The sequence below is a fragment of the Oncorhynchus keta genome, chromosome 1 (genome assembly GCF_023373465.1).
Source record: "Oncorhynchus keta strain PuntledgeMale-10-30-2019 chromosome 1, Oket_V2, whole genome shotgun sequence".
In the NCBI taxonomy this organism is placed as follows: Eukaryota; Metazoa; Chordata; class Actinopteri; order Salmoniformes; family Salmonidae; genus Oncorhynchus; species Oncorhynchus keta.
Window position 1 is genome coordinate 7,027,071 of NC_068421.1, and position 21,181 is coordinate 7,048,251.

At 39.0% G+C, this 21,181-nt stretch overlaps 1 protein-coding gene and 1 long non-coding RNA gene across 3 annotated transcripts in view; both read left to right on the forward strand.

Moving 5' to 3' along the window:
* LOC118381128 (protein Atg16l2) overlaps positions 1–21,181 on the forward strand; it is a 68,827-nt gene that overhangs the window by 15,904 nt on the left and 31,742 nt on the right. Inside the window, exons 6-12 of one of the 2 annotated variants that reach the window (XM_052475050.1) lie at positions 2,801–2,866; positions 3,582–3,662; positions 5,793–5,849; positions 9,122–9,233; positions 14,474–14,579; positions 16,540–16,610; positions 20,338–20,409. In XM_052475050.1, the coding sequence (XP_052331010.1) occupies positions 2,801–2,866; positions 3,582–3,662; positions 5,793–5,849; positions 9,122–9,233; positions 14,474–14,579; positions 16,540–16,610; positions 20,338–20,409 (565 nt within the window). The remainder of the gene's footprint in view (positions 1–2,800; positions 2,867–3,581; positions 3,663–5,792; positions 5,850–9,121; positions 9,234–14,473; positions 14,580–16,539; positions 16,611–20,337; positions 20,410–21,181) is intronic. The other variant, XM_052475078.1, reaches the window with a different exon arrangement.
* Positions 2,299–2,714, forward strand: LOC127912783 (uncharacterized). Its single transcript, XR_008083399.1, has 3 exons — positions 2,299–2,320; positions 2,433–2,464; positions 2,521–2,714. It is a non-coding gene; the product is annotated as an uncharacterized LOC127912783 (long non-coding RNA).

Here is a 21,181-nt window from a genome sequence, read left to right on the forward strand (position 1 = left end):
TAGAACTAGTTAAAGGCTACAGGTTATAACTAGTTAAAGGCTTCAGGTTAGAACAGTTAAAGGCTACAGGTTATAACTAGTTAAAGACTATAGGTTATAACTAGTTAAAGGCTACAGGTTATAACTAGTTAAAATCTACAGGTTATAACTGGTTAAAGGCTACAGGTTATAACTAGTTAAAGGCTACAGGTTATAACTAGTTAAAGTCTACAGGTTATAACTAGTTAAAGGCTACAGGTTATAACTAGTTACCTAGTTAAAGTCTACAGGTTATAACTAGTTAAAGGCTACAGGTTATAACTAGTTAAAGGCTACAGGTTATAACTAGTTAACTAGTTAAATTCTACAGGTTATAACTAGTTAAAGGCTACAGGTTATAACTAGTTAAAGGCTACAGGTTATACCTAGTTAAAGGCTACAGGTTATAACGAGTTAAAGGCTACAGGTTATAACTAGTTAAAGGCTACAGGTTATAACTAGTTAACTAGTTAAAGGCTACAGGTTATAACTATTTAAAGGTTACTAGTTAAAGGCTACAGGTTATAACTATTAACTAGTTAAAGGCTACAGGTTATAACTAGTTAAAGGCTACAGGTTATAACTAGTTAAAGGCTAGTTAAACTAGTTAACTAGTTAAAGGCTACAGGTTATAACTAGTTAAAGGCTACAGGTTATAACTAGTTAAAGGCTAACTAGGTTATAACTAGTTAAAGGCTACAGGTTATAACTAGTTAAAGGCTACAGGTTATAACTAGTTAAAGGCTACAGGTTATAACTAGTTAAAGGCTACAGGTTATAACTAGTTAAAGGCTACAGGTTATAACTAGTTAAAGGCTTCAGGTTATAACTAGTTAAGAACTTATAACTAGTTAAAGGCTTAGGTTATAACTAGTTAAAGGCTACAGGTTATAACTAGTTAAAGGCTACAGGTTATAACAGTTAAAGGCTACAGGTTATAACTAGTTAAAGACTATAGGTTATAACTAGTTAAAGGCTACAGGTTATAACTAGTTAAAATCTACAGGTTATAACTGGTTAAAGGCTACAGGTTATAACTAGTTAAAGGCTACAGGTTATAACTAGTTAAAGTCTACAGGTTATAACTAGTTAAAGGCTACAGGTTATAACTAGTTACCTAGTTAAAGTCTACAGGTTATAACTAGTTAAAGGCTACAGGTTATAACTAGTTAAAGGCTACAGGTTATAACTAGTTAACTAGTTAAATTCTACAGGTTATAACTAGTTAAAGGCTACAGGTTATAACTAGTTAAAGGCTACAGGTTATACCTAGTTAAAGGCTACAGGTTATAACGAGTTAAAGGCTACAGGTTATAACTAGTTAAAGGCTACAGGTTATAACTAGTTAACTAGTTAAAGGCTACAGGTTATAACTAATTAAAGGCTACAGGTTATAACTAGTTAAAGGCTACAGGTTATACCTAGTTAAAGTATACAGGTTATAACTAGTTAAAGGTTACAGGTTATAACTAGTTAAAGGCTACAGGTTATAACTAGTTAAAGGTTGTACGTTATAACTAGTTAAAGGCTACAGGTTATAACTAATTAAAGGCTACAGGTTATAACTAGTTAAAGGCTACACGTTATAACTAGTTAACTAGTTAAAGGCTACAGGTTATAACTAATTAAAGGCTACAGGTTATAACTAATTAAAGGCTACAGGTTATAACTAGTTAAAGGCTACAGGTTATAACTAATTAAAGGCTACAGGTTATAACTAGTTAAAGGCTACAGGTTATAACTAGTTAAAGGTTATTCGTTATAACTAGTTAAAGGTTATTCGTTATAACTAGTTAAAGGCTACAGGTTATAACTAGTTAAAGGCTACAGGTTATAACTAGTTAAAGGCTACAGGTTATAACTAGTTAAAGGCTACAGGTTATAACTAGTTACAGGCTACAGGTTATAACTAGTTAAAGGTTACAGGTTATAACTAGTTAAAGGCTACAGGTTATAACTAGTTAAAGGCTACAGGTTATAACTAGTTAACTAGTTAAAGGCTACAGGTTATAACTAGTTCAAGGCTACAGGTTATAACTAGTTAAAGGCTACAGGTTATAACTAGTTAAAGGCTACAGGTTATAACTAGTTAAAGGCTACAGGTTATAACGAGTTAAAGGCTACAGGTTATAACTAGTTAAAGGCTACAGGTTATAACTAGTTAACTAGTTAAAGGCTACAGGTTATAACTAATTAAAGGCTACAGGTTATAACTAGTTAAAGGCTACAGGTTATACCTAGTTAAAGTCTACAGGTTATAACTAGTTAAAGGTTACAGGTTATAACTAGTTAAAGGCTTCAGGTTATAACTAGTTAACTAGTTAAAGGCTACAGGTTATAACTAGTTAAAGGCTACAGGTTATAACTAGTTAACTAGTTAAAGGCTACAGGTTATAACTAGTTAAAGGCTACAGGTTATAACTAGTTGACTAGTTAAAGGCTACAGGTTATAACTAATTAAAGGCTATAGGTTATAACTAGTTAACTAGTTAAAGGCTACAGGTTATAACTAGTTAAAGGCTACAGGTTATAACTAGTTGACTAGTTAAAGGCTACAGGTTATAACTAATTAAAGGCTATAGGTTATAACTAGTTAAAGGCTACAGGTTATAACTAGTTAAAGGCTGTAGGTTATAACTAGTTAAAGGCTACAGGTTATACCTTGACCTCCTCAAGTTACGTGCAGGAAAAACTCCAGGCCCTATGAAGCATTTATGAATGTAGTCAGAGTGAGTTGTATCTGGAATGATGTTGTCATTCATTTCAACTGTCAACTCCACAGAGCCAGAGAGGCAAGTCTTCAGAAGGAACTGGAGACCGCCGGGAAGGTGAAGGTGACCATTGACGTGTAAGTAACTAGATTATATAGCCTACGTCAATGTGTAAGTAACTAGATGATATAGCCTACGTCAATGTGTAAGTAACTAGATGATATAGCCTACATCGATGTGTAAGTAACTAGATGATATAGCCTACGTCGATGTGTAAGTAACTAGATTATATAGCCTACGTCGATGTGTAAGTAACTAGATGATATAGCCTACGTCGATGTGTAAGTAACTAGATGATATAGCCTACGTCGATGTGTAAGTAACTAGATGATATAGCCTACGTCGATGTGTAAGTAACTAGATGATATAGCCTACGTCGATGTGTAAGTAACTAGATGATATAGCCTACGTGTGTACGTTATATAGCCGATGTGTAAGTAACTAGATGATATAGCCTACGTCGATGTGTGAGTAACTAGATGATATAGCCTACGTTGATGTGTAAGTAACTAGATGATATAGCCTACGTCGATGTGTAAGTAACTAGATTATATAGCCTACGTCGATGTGTAAGTTACTAGATGATATAGCCTACGTCGATGTGTAAGTAACTAGATGATATAGCCTACTTCGATGTGTAAGTAACTAGATTTTATAGTCCCATTGATGTTTAAATAGCGCTCACTAGATTGAGAATAGGTTAAAGTGTTCCCTTTTGTATTGTAGTAGCTCATGTCCAGAGTGCCACACAAAGCTAAAGGATAATGAAGTGTTGTGCTGTTTCCTTTCCAGCGGGTCGGTCAGTGCCCCGGCCTCCAGAGAAGCCTCCCCTAAGAGTGATCTGGCCGAGAGACGGACAACTAGACTGTTCAGGTAGAGGAAGGCTGAGACGGACCACTAGAATGTTCTGAGAGACGGACCACTAGACTGTTCTGGTAGAGGAAGGCTGAGACGGACCACTAGACTGTTCAGGTAGAGGAAGGCTGAGAGACGGACCACTAGAATGTTCTGGTAGAGGAAGGCTGAGAGACGGACCACTAGAATGTTCTGGTAGAGGAAGGCTGAGACGGACCTCTAGAATGTTCTGGTAGAGGAAGGCTGAGAGACGGACCACTAGAATGTTCTGGTAGAGGAAGGCTGCGAGATGGACCACTAGAATGTTCTGGTAGAGGAAGGCTGAGAGACGGACCACTAGAATGTTCTGGTAGAGGAAGGCTGAGAGACGGACCACTAGAATGTTCTGAGAAAAAGACCACTAGAATGTTCTGGTAGAGGAAGGCTGGACCACTAGAATGTTCTGGTAGAGGAAGGCTGCGAGATGGACCACTAGAATGTTCTGGTAGAGGAAGGCTGAGACGGACCACTAGAATGTTCTGGTAGAGGAAGGCTGCGAGATGGACCACTAGAATGTTCTGGTAGAGGAAGGCTGCGAGATGGACCACTAGAATGTTCTGGTAGAGGAAGGCTGCGAGATGGACCACTAGAATGTTCTGGTAGAGGAAGGCTGAGACGGACCACTAGAATGTTCTGGTAGAGGAAGGCTGCGAGATGGACCACTAGAATGTTCTGGTAGAGGAAGGCTGCGAGATGGACCACTAGAATGTTCTGGTAGAGGAAGGCTGAGACGGACCACTAGAATGTTCTGGTAGAGGAAGGCTGCGATATGGACCACTAAAATGTTCTGGTAGAGGAAGAAATGACAGAAATCACTCAAAGTTGATGGCATTTCAAGGCCTTCCTTCCCATGGAAGAAAAAACAAGATTCTTGTTGGAAGTCATTGTCGGTGTATAGCGTTTTCACATTCTACCTCAAAGTAACTTTAGTGTGATGTTCTAATGGTGAAATTTTTATTCTATTTTTTAAATGTAAAAATGATTAAATACATTTAAAAAATGCTTACACTGCATGATTAGTTCTAAAGGGATCTTCAGTTGCTCGGATCTTCATTTGATCACTCTTTTGTTGCTGAGAATTCTCCTGCACAGGAAATGCAAGCTTGTAGTGTATTTGAGTGCTGTAGTTTAAAAGTTTGTCATTTCAAACTTGATTTGTCCAAACGAAAAATGGATCAACCCTTACAGAAATGTTGATTAATTATAATCCAATAATCACATTTCCTATTGCTGCAGTATTATTTTGCTGCTGTAGCAAACTGGCTCAAATTAAGATCCTACATCTGTAACATCACAATGCCTACTACATCACAATGCCTACTACATCACAATGCCTACTACATCACAATGACTACTACATCACAATGCTTACTACATCACAATGCCTACTACATCACAATGACTACTACATCACAATGCTTACTACATCACACTGTTTACTACATCACAATGCCTACTACATCACAATGACTACTACATCACAATGCTTACTACATCACAATGCTTACTACATCACACTGCTTACTACATCACAATGCCTACTACATCACAATGCTTACTACATCACAATGCTTACTACATCACACTGCTTACTACATCACAATGCCTACTACATCACAATGCTTACTACATCACAATGCTTACTACATCACAATGCTTACTACATCACACTGCTTACTACATCACAATGCCTACTACAGCACAATGCTTACTACAGCACAATGCTTACTACATCACAATGCTTACTACATCACAATGCTTACTACATCACAATGCTTACTACATCACAATGCCTACTACATCACAATGCTTACTACATCACAATGCTTACTACATCACAATGCTTACTACATCACAATGCCTACTACATCACAATGCTTACTACATCACAATGCTTACTACATCACAATGCTTACTACATCACAATGCTTACTACATCACAATGCTTACTACATCACAATGCTTACTACATCACAATGCTTACTACATCACAATGCCTACTACATCACAATGCTTACTACATCACAATGCTTACTACATCTAAATTGATTAAACCATTCCTTCAAGTGTGTTTTAAACATTCTAAAAACATCACTTTTTTCCCCCTAGGTCAGCCTCAGTAACATCCCCTCCCAGGATTCTAGATTCCATCAAAGAGCTTTTTGAGTGAGTTACATAGGCAGAATAATATGAATGTTCTGTGGTTACATAGACAGAATAATATGAATGTTCTGTGGTTACATAGACAGAATAATATGAATGTTCTGTGGTTCTATGGTTACATAGGCAGAATAATATGAATGTTCTGTGGTTACATAGACAGAATAATATGAATGTTCTGTGGTTACATAGACAGAATAATATGAATGTTCTGTGGTTCTATGGTTACATAGGCAGAATAATATGAATGTTCTGTGGTTACATAGGCAGAATAATATGAATGTTCTGTGGTTACATAGGCAGAATAATATGAATGTTCTGTGGTTACATAGACAGAATAATATGAATGTTCTGTGGTTACATAGGCAGAATAATATGAATGTTCTGTGGTTACATAGACAGAATAATATGAATGTTCTGTGGTTCTGTGGTTACATAGGCAGAATAATATGAATGTTATGTGGTTACATAGACAGAATAATATGAATGTTATGTGGTTCTATGGTTACATAGGCAGAATAATATGAATGTTCTGTGGTTACATAGACAGAATAATATGAATGTTCTGTGGTTACATAGGCAGAATAATAAGAATGTTCTGTGGTTACATAGACAGAATAATATGAATGTTCTGTGGTTCTATGGTTACATAGGCAGAATAATATGAATGTTCTATGGTTACATAGGCAGAATAATATGAATGTTCTGTGGTTACATAGACAGAATAATATGAATGTTATGTGGTTCTATGGTTACATAGGCAGAATAATATGAATGTTCTGTGGTTACATAGACAGAATAATATGAATGTTCTGTGGTTACATAGGCAGAATAATATGAATGTTCTGTGGTTACATAGACAGAATAATATGAATGTTATGTGGTTCTATGGTTACATAGACAGAATAATATGAATGTTCTGTGGTTACATAGACAGAATAATATGAATGTTCTGTGGTTACATAGACAGAATAATATGAATGTTCTGTGGTTACATAGGCAGAATAATATGAATGTTCTGTGGTTACATAGACAGAATAATATGAATGTTATGTGGTTCTATGGTTACATAGACAGAATAATATGAATGCTCTGTGGTTACATAGGCAGAATAATATGAATGTTCTGTGGTTACATAGGCAGAATAATATGAATGTTCTGTGGTTACATAGACAGAATAATATGAATGTTCTGTGGTTACATAGACAGAATAATATGAATGTTCCGTGGTTCTATGGTTACATAGGCAGAATAATATGAATGTTCTGTGGTTCTATGGTTACATAGGCAGAATAATATGAATGTTCTGTGGTTCTATGGTTACATAGGCAGAATAATATGAATGTTCTGTGGTTCTATGGTTACATAGGCAGAATAATATGAATGTTCTATGGTTACATAGGCAGAATAATATGAATGTTCTGTGGTTCTGTGGTTACATAGGCAGAATAATATGAATGTTCTATGGTTCTATGGTTACATAGGCAGAATAATATGAATGTTCTGTGGTTCTATGGTTACATAGGCAGAATAATATGAATGTTCTGTGGTTACATAGACAGAATAATATGAATGTTCTGTGGTTACATAGGCATAATAATATGAATGTTCTGTGGTTCTATGGTTACATAGACAGAATAATATGAGTGTTAAGTTTTTCCTCATAATGAAATGAGTAACAGGTAATGTAACATTCAGAATATATAGATATTTGTCTCTTTGCTTCACTTAGTCCAGACATTAGTCTGCTAATATTAGCTCTCACTGAGCTCAATCACAAAGAAACCATTTCTCTCACTCATGAACATTGATGATTAATTCTTCCCTAACCCTTCTTCATACTAGGTTAGTGACGCATAGTGACACATCAGCCATTTCTGCTGTCATGGTCACCCGACCGGCAGTCATACACGCATCAACTACTCCACTTTATTCACGTGCTTCTCCTTTTCCAGCAGCCTTTTTGATTTACGCCAGCAAACATTACATCTCCGTTTGCTCATGTATACATTTTACAGGCCAGATGGCAGATATATATACACACATAATCTGCACAGGTAGACAGACAGGCAGACAGACAATTAGACAGACAGACAGACAGACAGACAGACAGACAGACAGACAGACAGACAGACAGACAGACAGACAGACAGACAGACAGACAGACAGACAGACAGACAGACAGACAGACAGACAGACAGGCAGACAGTTAGACAGACGCAGACAGACAGGTAGACAGACGCAGACAGACACAGACAGACACTGGTAGACAGACGCAGACAGACAGACACAGACAGACACAGACAGACACTGGTAGACAGACGCAGACAGACAGACAGACAGACAGGCAGGCAGACAGTTAGACAGACGCAGACAGACAGGTAGACAGACGCAGACAGACACAGACAGACACTGGTAGACAGATGTAGACAGACAGGTAGACAGACGCAGACAGACAGACACAGACAGACACTGGTAGACAGACGTAGACAGACAGACAGACAGACAGACAGACAGACAGACAGGCAGGCAGGCAGACAGGCAGGCAGACAGACCTTGTCCATCTCTGAAGGCTGAAATATACTTAACTTTGTTTAGAGCCAGGGGTTCACCATGATATTTTATCAGGAAAAACCCTGGTCCTAGTTACTGTACATCTAGAAAGATTGTAACTGGGAAAAATGTAGGGCCTATGTCCTACAAGAGAGTCTTGACTAGGACTGATATCCATTCCGGTACTCATTTTGGGTACCGTTTTATATTTAGGTGCAGCAGCTCCACAATACTTTAGAGATAATATTCTACAAGAGGAACAGGAGCTCCACAATACTTTAGAGATAATATTCTACAAGAGGAACAGGAGCTCCACAATACTTTAGAGATAATAGTCTACAAGAGGAACAGGAGCTCCACAATACTTTAGAGATAATATTCTACAAGAGGAACAGGAGCTCCACAATACTTTAGAGATAATATTCTACAAGAGGAACAGGAGCTCCACAATACTTTAGAGATAATATTCTACAAGAGGAACAGGAGCTCCACAATACTTTAGAGATAATATTCTATAAGAGGAACAGGAGCTCCACAATACTTTAGAGATAATATTCTATAAGAGGAACAGGAGCTCAAGCAGTAGAACATTTGAGGTTCCGGTACTCAGCTCCGGTGAACTCCTGCCCAAGTCGAGTATAGGGCGCAGATTGTATCCTGGTAGGGCCTCTCGGTCAGGAAAAACTCCTGGCGTTAACTGAGTTCTGTTGTGTTGTGTTTCTTAGTAGAAAGAAGCGTCGGGGGAACTCGCTGTGTCTGAGTCTGGAGGAGGAGCTGTATGTTCCTGTAGGGATCTGTCTGGCTGCCAGGGTCCCTGTTAGGGCTCTGCATGTCCTGGTAAGACATAAACCTTAACCCTGCATGTCCTCTCTGTCTCTCTCCCTCGCTCTCTCTCTCTGTGTCTTTGTCTCTATCTGTGTATCTCTATCTCTCTCTCTCTATCTCTCTCTCTCTGTATCTCTGTCTTTCCCTCTCTGTATATCTCTGTCTCTCTCTCTGTGTATCTCTCTCTCTGTGTCTCTCTCTCTCTCTCTGTGTATCTCTGTCTCTGTGTCTCTGTCTCTCTCTCTCTCTCTGCTGCCACTAATACCGTGTTTAAAACAAACTTGGAACTTGGAACTCTGACTTCAGTGAGTTCAAGACAACTAGGGAACTTTGGGGAAAAATGAGATCCAACTGGGGAAAAAACTTTTATACAACTCTGAATTCCAACTCGGAAACTCAGGCCTCTTTCTAGAGCTCTGACCTTCCGACCTGAAGATCACTGACGTCATGATTTGACCAGAGTTCCCGGTCTTGATATGCCGCGTTCAAAACAACTGGGAACTCTGAGAAAAATGAGGTTTGGCCTGAGAAGAACAATATTATCAGGCCAGGCATATAGCCAATATGCTGTGATAATGTATCAGGCCAGGCATATAGACAATATGCTGTGATAATGTATCAGGCCAGGCATATAGACAATATGCTGTGATAATTTATCAGGCCAGGCATATAGACAATATGTTGTGATAATGTATTAGACCAGGCATATAGACAATATGCTGTGATAATGTATTAAAGACCAGGCATATAGACAATATGCTGTGATAATGTATTAAAGACCAGGCATATAGACAATATGCTGTGATAATGTATTAAAGACCAAGCATATAGACAATATGCTGTGATAATGTATTAAAGACCAGGCATATAGACAATATGCTGTGATAATGTATTAAAGACCAAGCATATAGACAATATGCTGTGATAATGTATTAAAGACCAGGCATATAGACAATATAAAAAATGATCATTCTACCATCTATACTGCTGTGAATGATCTCGTCAATAACCAACAATATTGTCTTTTCTGCCGGTGTACAAAAAAACCAAAAAGTAAAAGACACACAAAAAAAAGCTTATATCGTTAACATGACCTTTAACCTTAACCTTGTAGGGATCTGTCTCGCTGCCAGACACCGGTGATTCACCGGTGATTCAACGGCCGCCTGTCATTTACCTAATTTCTTACCCCTACAGATGTAGGGTATTAATTTGAGACAGTTTGCTACAGCAAGAAAACCATATCAGTTCATTGTATCAGGGCAGGGCCACATTAGGAACTATCCAGGCCTTTGTTATTACCATGTAAATGGAGGTGGTGGAAGGATACAGGAAGCCCCTGGTGAGTGGTTAGCCTTTCCTGATCCGCGCTCTCTGAGAGGACAGAGTTCCTCTGTGTGTTCTGAACAGACTCCTCTCTGTCACACACAGCATCTCTGTTACTGGGACTCTCTGTCGCTACTCAGGGACATTTTCATTTGAATGGCCAAGCCCACGCAACCGCAGAGGAACTAGCATGATCCGCTAGCCCAAGGAAGGTGCCCCTCTGCTTCCTGCCTCCTCCCACCCTACCACTTCCATTATTTGGATAAGTGTCATGTAGTCAGTGTGATCTGCATTAACTCTGTGCTGTGGCTGTCTGCTCATTCTCCATTAGATTTAAATGTCACTCTTCAGGTATATCGTTTGGTGTGGCTCACTCAGGAATTAGGGGCCTATTTTAACGGTCTCCAGACAATATCACAGTTACCACGGTTGATTTGTGAAGACTGCCTGTTGTTTTTTGTTTACAGATTACAGTCACATCTGTAATCTAGTTTTTTGGTTTTTTTTTTGTCCTCTGAGCCCAGGGGGGTATTCATTCAAATGGAGAATAAGGTGTGTTCCACAATGATCTAACCCTGAGCTGGCAAGAGGACTGGTCACCTCCTCAGTGCCTGGTTCCTCTCTATAGGTTTCTTCCTCGGTTCCTGCATTTCTCGGGAGGTCTTTTTTTCCCCTAGCCACCGTGCTTCTACTTCTGCATTGCTGTGCTGTTTGGGGTTTTAGACTGGGTTTCTTTCTGTATAGCACTTTGTGACATCTGCTTATGTAAAAAGGACTTTATAAATACATTTGATTTGATTAATGATTTACTGGTAATATACACCGAGTGTACAAAACATTAGGAACACCTCTTTCCATGACACAGACTGACCAGGTGAATCCGAGAGAGAATACACTGAGTGTACAAAACATTAGGAACACCTCTTTCCATGACAGACTGACCAGGTGAATCCGAGAGAGAATACACTGAGTGTACAAAACATTAGGAACACCTCTTTCCATGACAGACTGACCAGGTGAATCCGAGAGAGAATACACTGAGTGGACAAAACATTAGGAACACCTCTTTCCATGACACAGACTGACCAGGTGAATCCGAGAGAGAATACACTGAGTGTACAAAACATTAGGAACACCTCTTTCCATGACAGACTGACCAGGTGAATCCGAGAGAATACACTGAGTGTATACACTGACACAGACTACAAAACATTGTACAAAACATTAGGAACACCTCTTTCCATGACAGACTGACCAGGTGAATCCGAGAGAGAATACACCGAGTGTACAAAACATTAGGAACACCTCTTTCCATGACACAGACTGACCAGGTGAATCCGAGAGAGAATACACTGAGTGTACAAAACATTAGGAACACCTCTTTCCATGACACAGACTGACCAGGTGAATTCAGGTGAAAGTTATGATCCCTTACTGATGTCACCAGGGTTTTTAAGCCTTGTGATAATTGAGACATGGATTGTGTATGTGTGTGCCATTCAGAGGGTGAATGGGGCAAGACAACATCTTTAAGTGCCTTTGAACGGGGCACGGTAGTAGGTGCCAGGCGCACCGGGTTTCAGCGTGTCAAAAAAAAAAACTACAAAGCTGCTGGGTTTTTCCACGCTCAACAGTTTCCCGTGGGAATCAAGAATGGTCCACCACCCAAAGGACATCCAGGCAACATGACACAACTGTGGGAAGCATAGGGTACCACAGTACGAGTCATAATACCCATAAAACCTAGTGGTCAAACAGGGAAATGGTTACAATCCCCCCCAATATAAAATGCTAATTAGCTGCTAATGTGGCTATCATAAAGAACTACAAATGCCATGATGTTTTGGATGAGACTGACGAATCGAGGCGAAGGTCAAATATTCTCTGGATTAACTAATGTTAGTTAATTTACATATATATGTATAAAATATAAACGTGTTTCATGAGCTGTTATAAAAGATCCCAGAAATGTTCAGTATTCGCAAAATGCTTTTTTTCTCCAAAATGTTGTTCACCAATTTGTTTACATCCCTGTTAGTGAGCATTTCTCCTTTGCCAAGATAATCCATCCACTTGACAGGTGTTGTCTATCAATAATCTGATTAAACGGCATGATCATTACACAGGTGCACCTTGTGCTGGGGACAATAAAAGGCCACTCTAAAGTGTGCGTTTTTGTCACAACACAACGCCACAGATGTCTCAAGTTTTGAGTGAGCGTGCAATTGGCATGCTGACTGCAGGAACATCCACCTGAGCTTTTGCCAGATAAATTCATGTTCATTTCTCTCCCATAAGCCGCCTCCAACGTCGTTTTAGAGAATTTGGCAGTATGTCAAACCGGCCTCACAACCGTAAACCACTTGCAACCACACCAGCCCAAGACCAGCACAACCGACTTCTTCACCTGCTGGATCTTCTGAGACTGGACAGTTGATGAAACTGTGGGTTTGAACAACCAAAGGATTTATGCACAAACTGTCAGAAACTGTCTCAGGGAAGCTTACCTGCGTGTTCGGCGTCCTCGCCAGGGTCTTGACCTGACTGCAGTTCGGCGTCGTAACCGACTTCAGTGGGCAAATGCCTCATGGTAGTAGTGGGGTTAGGGTATGGGGCAGGCATAATCTACGGACAACGAACACAATTGCATTTTATCAATGGCAGTTTAAATGCACAGAGATACCGTGACGAGATCCCGAGGTTCGTTGTCGTGCCTATTCATCCTCCGCCATCACCTCATGTTTCAGCATGATAATACACAGCATCATGTCACCCATTGAGCATGTTTGGGATGCTCTGGATTGACTTGTTTTCGACCGCGTCTTCCTGTTCCCGCCAATATCCAGCAACTTCGCACAGCCGTTGAAGAGGAGTGGGGACAACATTCCACAGGCCACAATCAACATCCTGATTAACTCTATGTGAAGGAGATGTGTCACGCTGCATGAGGCAAATGGTGGTCACACCAGATACTGCCTGGTTTTCTGATTCAAACCCCTACCTTTTTGTTTTAAAGTTATCTGTGACCAACAAATGCATATCTGTATTCCCAGTCATGTGAAATCCATAGATTTGGGCCTAATGAATTTATTTCAATAGACCGATTTCCTCATATGAACTGTAACTCATATGAACTGTAACTCATATGAACTGTAAATCTTTGAAATTGTTGCATGTTGCGTTTATATTTTTTGTTCTGTAAGTAACTGATGTCCCGTGTGGTTCTAGATTGGCACTTGCAACGCCAGGGTTGTGGGTTCGATTCCCACGGGGAGGACCAGTATGAAAATGCATGCATTCACTACTGTACATCGCTCTGGATAAGAGTGTCTACTGAATGACTCAAATGTAAATAATTTGGCAAAATTTATTTTAAATTAGACAATTCTGTCTCGTGCAAGTTTTAAATTGACCAAATACCAGTTAGCAAAGGCGTCAGCTAGAGATGACGTGCAGGAGCATGCTGGGATTTGTAGTTTTACATGATGTCTACTTTGATGCTAATTACCATTTGTAGAATCTGAGAGTAAATAGAGCCGAATATATTGAATAAAGTCACCTTGTATGAGAGAGATTTAAATGGTTATCAAATTGCCATAGTAAGCCTACGCGAAACACAGCCCTTATTTTAAGTGTTAATAAAATCCCCAATGGGAAAAATGAACAGTGGAAAAATGATTGGAAACATTTCCTTGTTTGACCACTAGGTTTTATGGGTATTATGACAACTGCACAGTGGGGCTCTATAGGAGTCAACATGGGCCAGCATCCCTATGGAACGCTTGTAGAGTCCATGCCCTGACGAATTGAGTCTGTTCTGAGGGCAAAAGGGGGTGTACCTCAATATTAGGAAGGTGTACCTAATGTTTTGTACACTCCGTGTATGTAACTCTTGTGTTAATGATTGAGTTGTTCTCTCTGTCCAGGATGCCCATGAGTTGGGCATTAATGCAGTGAGGTTCAGCTCCAGTTGTAACCTGCTTGCTACTGGAGGGACAGACAGATGCATTAAGCTGTGGGACGTTAAAGCAGGTGTGGGAATGTGTGTGTGTGTTGTGTTGTGTTGTGTTGTGTGTGTGTGTGTGTGTGTGTGTGTGTGTGTGTGTGTGTGTGTGTGTGTGTGTGTGTGTGTGTGTGTGTGTGTGTGTGTGTGTGTGTGTGTGTGTGTGTGTGTGTGTGTGTGTGTGTGTGTGTGTGTGTGTGTGTGTGTGTGAAGACCGATGCATCATTAACCAGCCTACACTACTGTACCTAATAAATATGGGCACATCTCACTAATACCACTGCTGCTACTACTACTACTATTGCTACTACTACCACTGTTACTACTGCTATTAATGATACTACCACTACTACTACTACTACAACCATTACTACTACTACTACTGCTACTACTACTACTGTACATAATGAATATGGGCACATCTCACTACTACTACTGCTGCTACTACTACTACTATTGCTACTACTACTACTACCACTGTTACTACTGCTATTAATACTACTACTACTACTACTACTACTACTACTACTGTACATAATGCATATGGGCACTTCTCACTACTACTACTACTACTACTACTGCTACCACTACTACTGCTGCTACTACTACTACTACTACTACTGCTACTACTACTACTACTACTACACATAATGAATATGGACACATCTCACTACTACTACTACTGCTACTAATGATGCTACTACTACTGCTACTACTACTACTACTACTACTGTTACTAATGTTACTACTATGGCTACTGTTACTAATGTTACTGTTACTACTACTACTGATACTACTACTACTACTGCTACTAATGATGCTACTACTACTGCTACTACTACTACTACTACTACTACTACTACTGTTACTAATGTTACTACTACGGCTACTGTTACTAATGTTACTGTTACTACTACTACTGATACTACTACTACTACTACTACTACTGTTACTAATGTTACTACTACGGCTACTGTTACTAATGTTACTGTTACTACTACTACTGATACTACTACTACTACTACTACTACTACTACTACTACTGCTACACATAATGAATATGGACACATCTCACTACTACTACTACTACTACAACTACTATTACTGCTACTACCACAACTGCTACTACTGCTACTACCGCTACTAATGCTACTACCACTATTACTGCTGCACTACCACTGCTACTACTACTGTACATAATGAATATGGGCACATCTCACTACTACTACTGCTGCTACTACTGCTACTAATGCTACTACCACTACTACCACTGCACATAATGAATATGGGCACATCTCACTACTACTACTACTACTGCTACTCCTGTTACTACTACTACTGCTACTACTGTTACTACTACTACTGCTACTACTGTTGCTACTACTACTACTACTACTACTACTACTGTTACTACTACTGCTACTACTGTTACTACTACTACTACTGCTACTACTGTTACTACTACTACTACTGCTACTACTACTGTTATTACTACTACTGCTACTACTACTACTGCTACTACTTCTATTACTACTACTACTACTACTACTGTACATAATGAATATGGGCACATCTCACTACTACTATTACTGTTACTACTACTAACGCTACTACCACTACTACCACTGCTACTACTACTACTACTACTACTGCTACTACTGCTACTACTACTACTTCTACTACTGCTACTACCACTGCTACTACTACTACTACTGCTACTACCACTGCTACTACTACTACTGCTACTACTACTACTACTGCTACTACTACATTTACATTACATTTAAGTCATTTAGCTACTGCTACTACTACTACTACTACTACTACTACTACTACTATCACCACCCACCAACAGCCATCACCACCCACCACCACCCAACCACCAACAGCCATCACCACCCACCATCACCACCCACCAACAGCCACCATCACCACCCACCTCCACTTGTAGACATTATATAACATGTTCCATTGTTTCCATGTTTCCAGGCATGCTCCACAACAGAGGTACACTAGATGGCAGCAACGAAGGAATAACCAGCATAGAGTTTGACCAAACAGTAAGACATCACAGCATTACACCACTACACTACATCCCCACTACACCACTACACTAAATCACCACTACACCACTACACTACATCCCCACTACACCACTACACTAAATCACCACTACACCACTACACTAAATCACCACTACACCACTACACTAAATCCCCACTACACCACTACACTAAATCACCACTACACTAAATCACCACTACACAACTACACTACATCCCCACTACACCACTACACTACACCACCACTACATCACCACTACACTAAATCACCACTACACACACAAATCACCACTACACTACACTACAGTACTACACCACTACACTAAATCACCACTACATCACCACTACACTAAATCACCCCACTATACTACTACACTAAATCACCACTACACTAAATCACCACCACACTACACCACCACTACACTAAATCAGTACTACACCACTACACTACATCACCACCACTACATCACCACTACACTAAATCACTACTATACTACTACACCACTACACTACACCACCACTACATCACCACTACACTACACCACCACTACATCACCACTACACTAAATCACTACTACACTACTACACCACTACACTACACCACCACTACATCACCACCACTACACTACACCACCACTACACTACATCACCACTACACTACACCACCACTACACTACCACTACACCACTACACCACCACTACATCACCACTACACTAAATCACTACACCACTACACTACACCACCACTACACTACACCACCACTACATCACCACTATACTACTACACTAAATCCCCACTACACCACTACACTACATCACCACTACACTACACCACCACTACACCACCACTACACTACATCACCACTACACTACCACTACACCACCACCACTACATCACCACTACACTACACCACCACTACATCACCACTACACTACATCACCACTACACTAAATCAGTACTACACCACTACACTACACCACCACTACACTACACCACCACTACATCACCACTATCACCACTACACTACCACTACACCACTACACCACCACTACATCACCACTATACTACTACACTAAATCCCCACTACACCACTACACTACATCACCACTACACTACACCACCACTACATCACCACTACACTATATCACCACTACACTACACCACCACTACATCACCACTACACTACATCACCATTACACTAAATCAGTACTACACCACTACACCACCACTACATCACCACTACACTACACTACCACTACACTACACTACCACTACACTGTACACTACACTGTAATATGACTAGAGATTATACAATACACTGTAATATGACTAGAGATGATACAATACACTGTAATATGACTACCACTGTAATATGACTACAATACACTGTAATATGACCAATACACTGTACTACATCACCACTACACTGTAAATCAGAGATGATATACACCACTACACTGTAATATGACACCACACTGTAATATGACTAGAGATGATATACACCATAAAATACACTGTAATATGACTAGAGATGATATACACCATAAAATACACTGTAATATGACTAGAGATGATATACACCATAAAATACACTGTAATATGACTAGAGATGATATACACCATAAAATACACTGTAATATGACTAGAGATGATATACACCACTAGAGATGATATACACCATAAAATACACTAAAATACACTGTAATATGACATCACCATACAATACACTGTAATATGACTAGAGATGATACAATACACCACACTGTAATATGACTATCACCATAAAATACACTGTAATATGACTAGAGATGATATACACCATAAAATACACTGTAATATGACTAGAGATGATATACACCACCACTAATATGACATCACCACTACACTGTAATATGACTAGAGATGATATACACCATAAAATACACTAAATCAGAGATGATATACACCATAAAATACACCACACTGTAATATGACTAGAGATGATATACACCAGATGATATACACCATAAAATACACTGTAATATGACTATGATATACACCACACTGTAATATGACTAGAGATGATATACACCATAAAATACACTGTAATATGACTAGAGATGATATACACCATAAAATACACTGTAATATGACTAGAGATGATACACTACACTGTACTAGAGATGATAAAATACACCATACACTGTAATATGACTAGAGATTATACAATACACTGTAATATGACTAGAGATGATACAATACACTGTAATATGACTAGAGATGATACAATACACTGTAATATGACTAGAGATGATACAATACACTGTAATATGACTAGAGATGATACACCATAAAATACACTGTAATATGACTAGAGATGATATACACCATAAAATACACTGTAATATGACTAGAGATGATACACACCATAAAATACACTGTAATATGACTAGAGATGATATACACCATAAAATACACTGTAATATGACTAGAGATGATATACACCATAAAATACACTGTAATATGACTAGAGATGATATACACCATAAAATACACTGTAATATGACTAGAGATGATATACACCATAAAATACACTGTAATATGACTAGAGATGATATACACCATAAAATACACTGTAATATGACTAGAGATGATATACACCATAAAATACACTGTAATATGACTAGAGATGATACAATACACTGTAATATGACTAGAGATGATATACACCATAAAATACACTGTAATATGACTAGAGATGATACAATACACTGTAATATGACTAGAGATGATATACACCATAAAATACACTGTAATATGACTAGAGATGATATACACCATAAAATACACTGTAATATGACTAGAGATGATATACACCATAAAATACACTGTAATATGACTAGAGATGATATACACCATAAAATACACTGTAATATGACTAGAGATGATACAATACACTGTAATATGACTAGAGATGATATACACCATAAAATACACTGTAATATGACTAGAGATGATATACACCATAAAATACACTGTAATATGACTAGAGATGATATACACCATAAAATACACTGTAATATGACTAGAGATGATACACCATAAAATACACTGTAATATGACTAGAGATGATATACACCATAAAATACACTGTAATATGACTAGAGATGATATACACCATAAAATACACTGTAATATGACTGATTATAACCATAAAATACACTGTAATATGATAGAATGATAAACACCATAAAATACACTCTAATATGACTAGAGATGATATACACCATAAAATACACTCTAATATGACTAGAGATGATAAAATACACTGTAATATGACTAGAGATGATACAATACACTGTAATATGACTAGAGATGATACAATACACTGTAATATGACTAGAGATGATATACCTGTAATATGACTAGAGATGATATACACCATAAAATACACTGTAATATGACTAGAGATGATATACACCATAAAATACACTGTAATATGATAATGTAGAGATGATACACCAACGGTGATTTAACTGATGATGAAGCACCACTGTTCCGTACTGCTGATTGGACCTGGAGCTGCTCTCAGTGTCCTGAGGATGCTTACTGTTATATAATGTGTTGTAATGATCCCGTGTGTGTGTGTGTGTGTGTGTGTGTGTGTGTGTGTGTGTGTGTGTGTGTGTGTGTGTGTGTGTGTGTGTGTGTGTGTGTGTGTGTGTGTGTCTAACCCATCATTAGGGCACCAGGGTTATAGCAGCGTCATATGATAAATCAGCTCTGTTCTGGCGGCTGGATGACTCTGCTCCCAAGGTAACCAAGCAACCAGGCTGATACACGCTTACACACACACACACAATTACACACACACAATTACACACACACACACACAATTACACACACATATGTATTGTGGAGCTGGAATGAATCTGTTCAGTGTCTGTGTAATGTAGACACAGAACAGTGTAGTGTAATCTGGACCAATGGAGAGAGAGAGAGTGATGAGGATAGAAAGACTGGAGTGATTGGAGAGAGTGATGAGGATAGAAAGACTGGAAATACTGGAGAGAGAGAGTGATGAGGATAGAAAGACTGGAGTGATTGGAGAGAGTGATGAGGATAGAAAGACTGGAGTGATTGGAGAGAGTGATGAGGATAGAAATACTGGAGAGAGAGAGTGATGAGGATAGAAATACTGGAGAGAGAGAGTGATGAGGATAGAAATACTGGAGAGAGAGAGTGATGAGGATAGAAATACTGGAGAGAGAGAGTGATGAGGATAGAAAGACTGGAGAGAGAGAGTGATGAGGATAGAAAGACTGGAGTGATTGGAGAGAGTGATGAGGATAGAAAGACTGGAGTGATTGGAGAGAGTGATGAGGATAGAAATACTGGAGAGAGAGAGTGATGAGGATAGAAATACTGGAGAGAGAGAGTCATGAGGATAGAAATACTGAGAGATAGAAAGACTGGATAGAAATACTGGAGAGAGTGATGAGGATAGAAAGACTGGAGAGAGAGAGAGATGATGAGGATAGAAAGACTGGAGAGAGAGAGAGTGATGAGGATAGAAAGACTGGAGAGA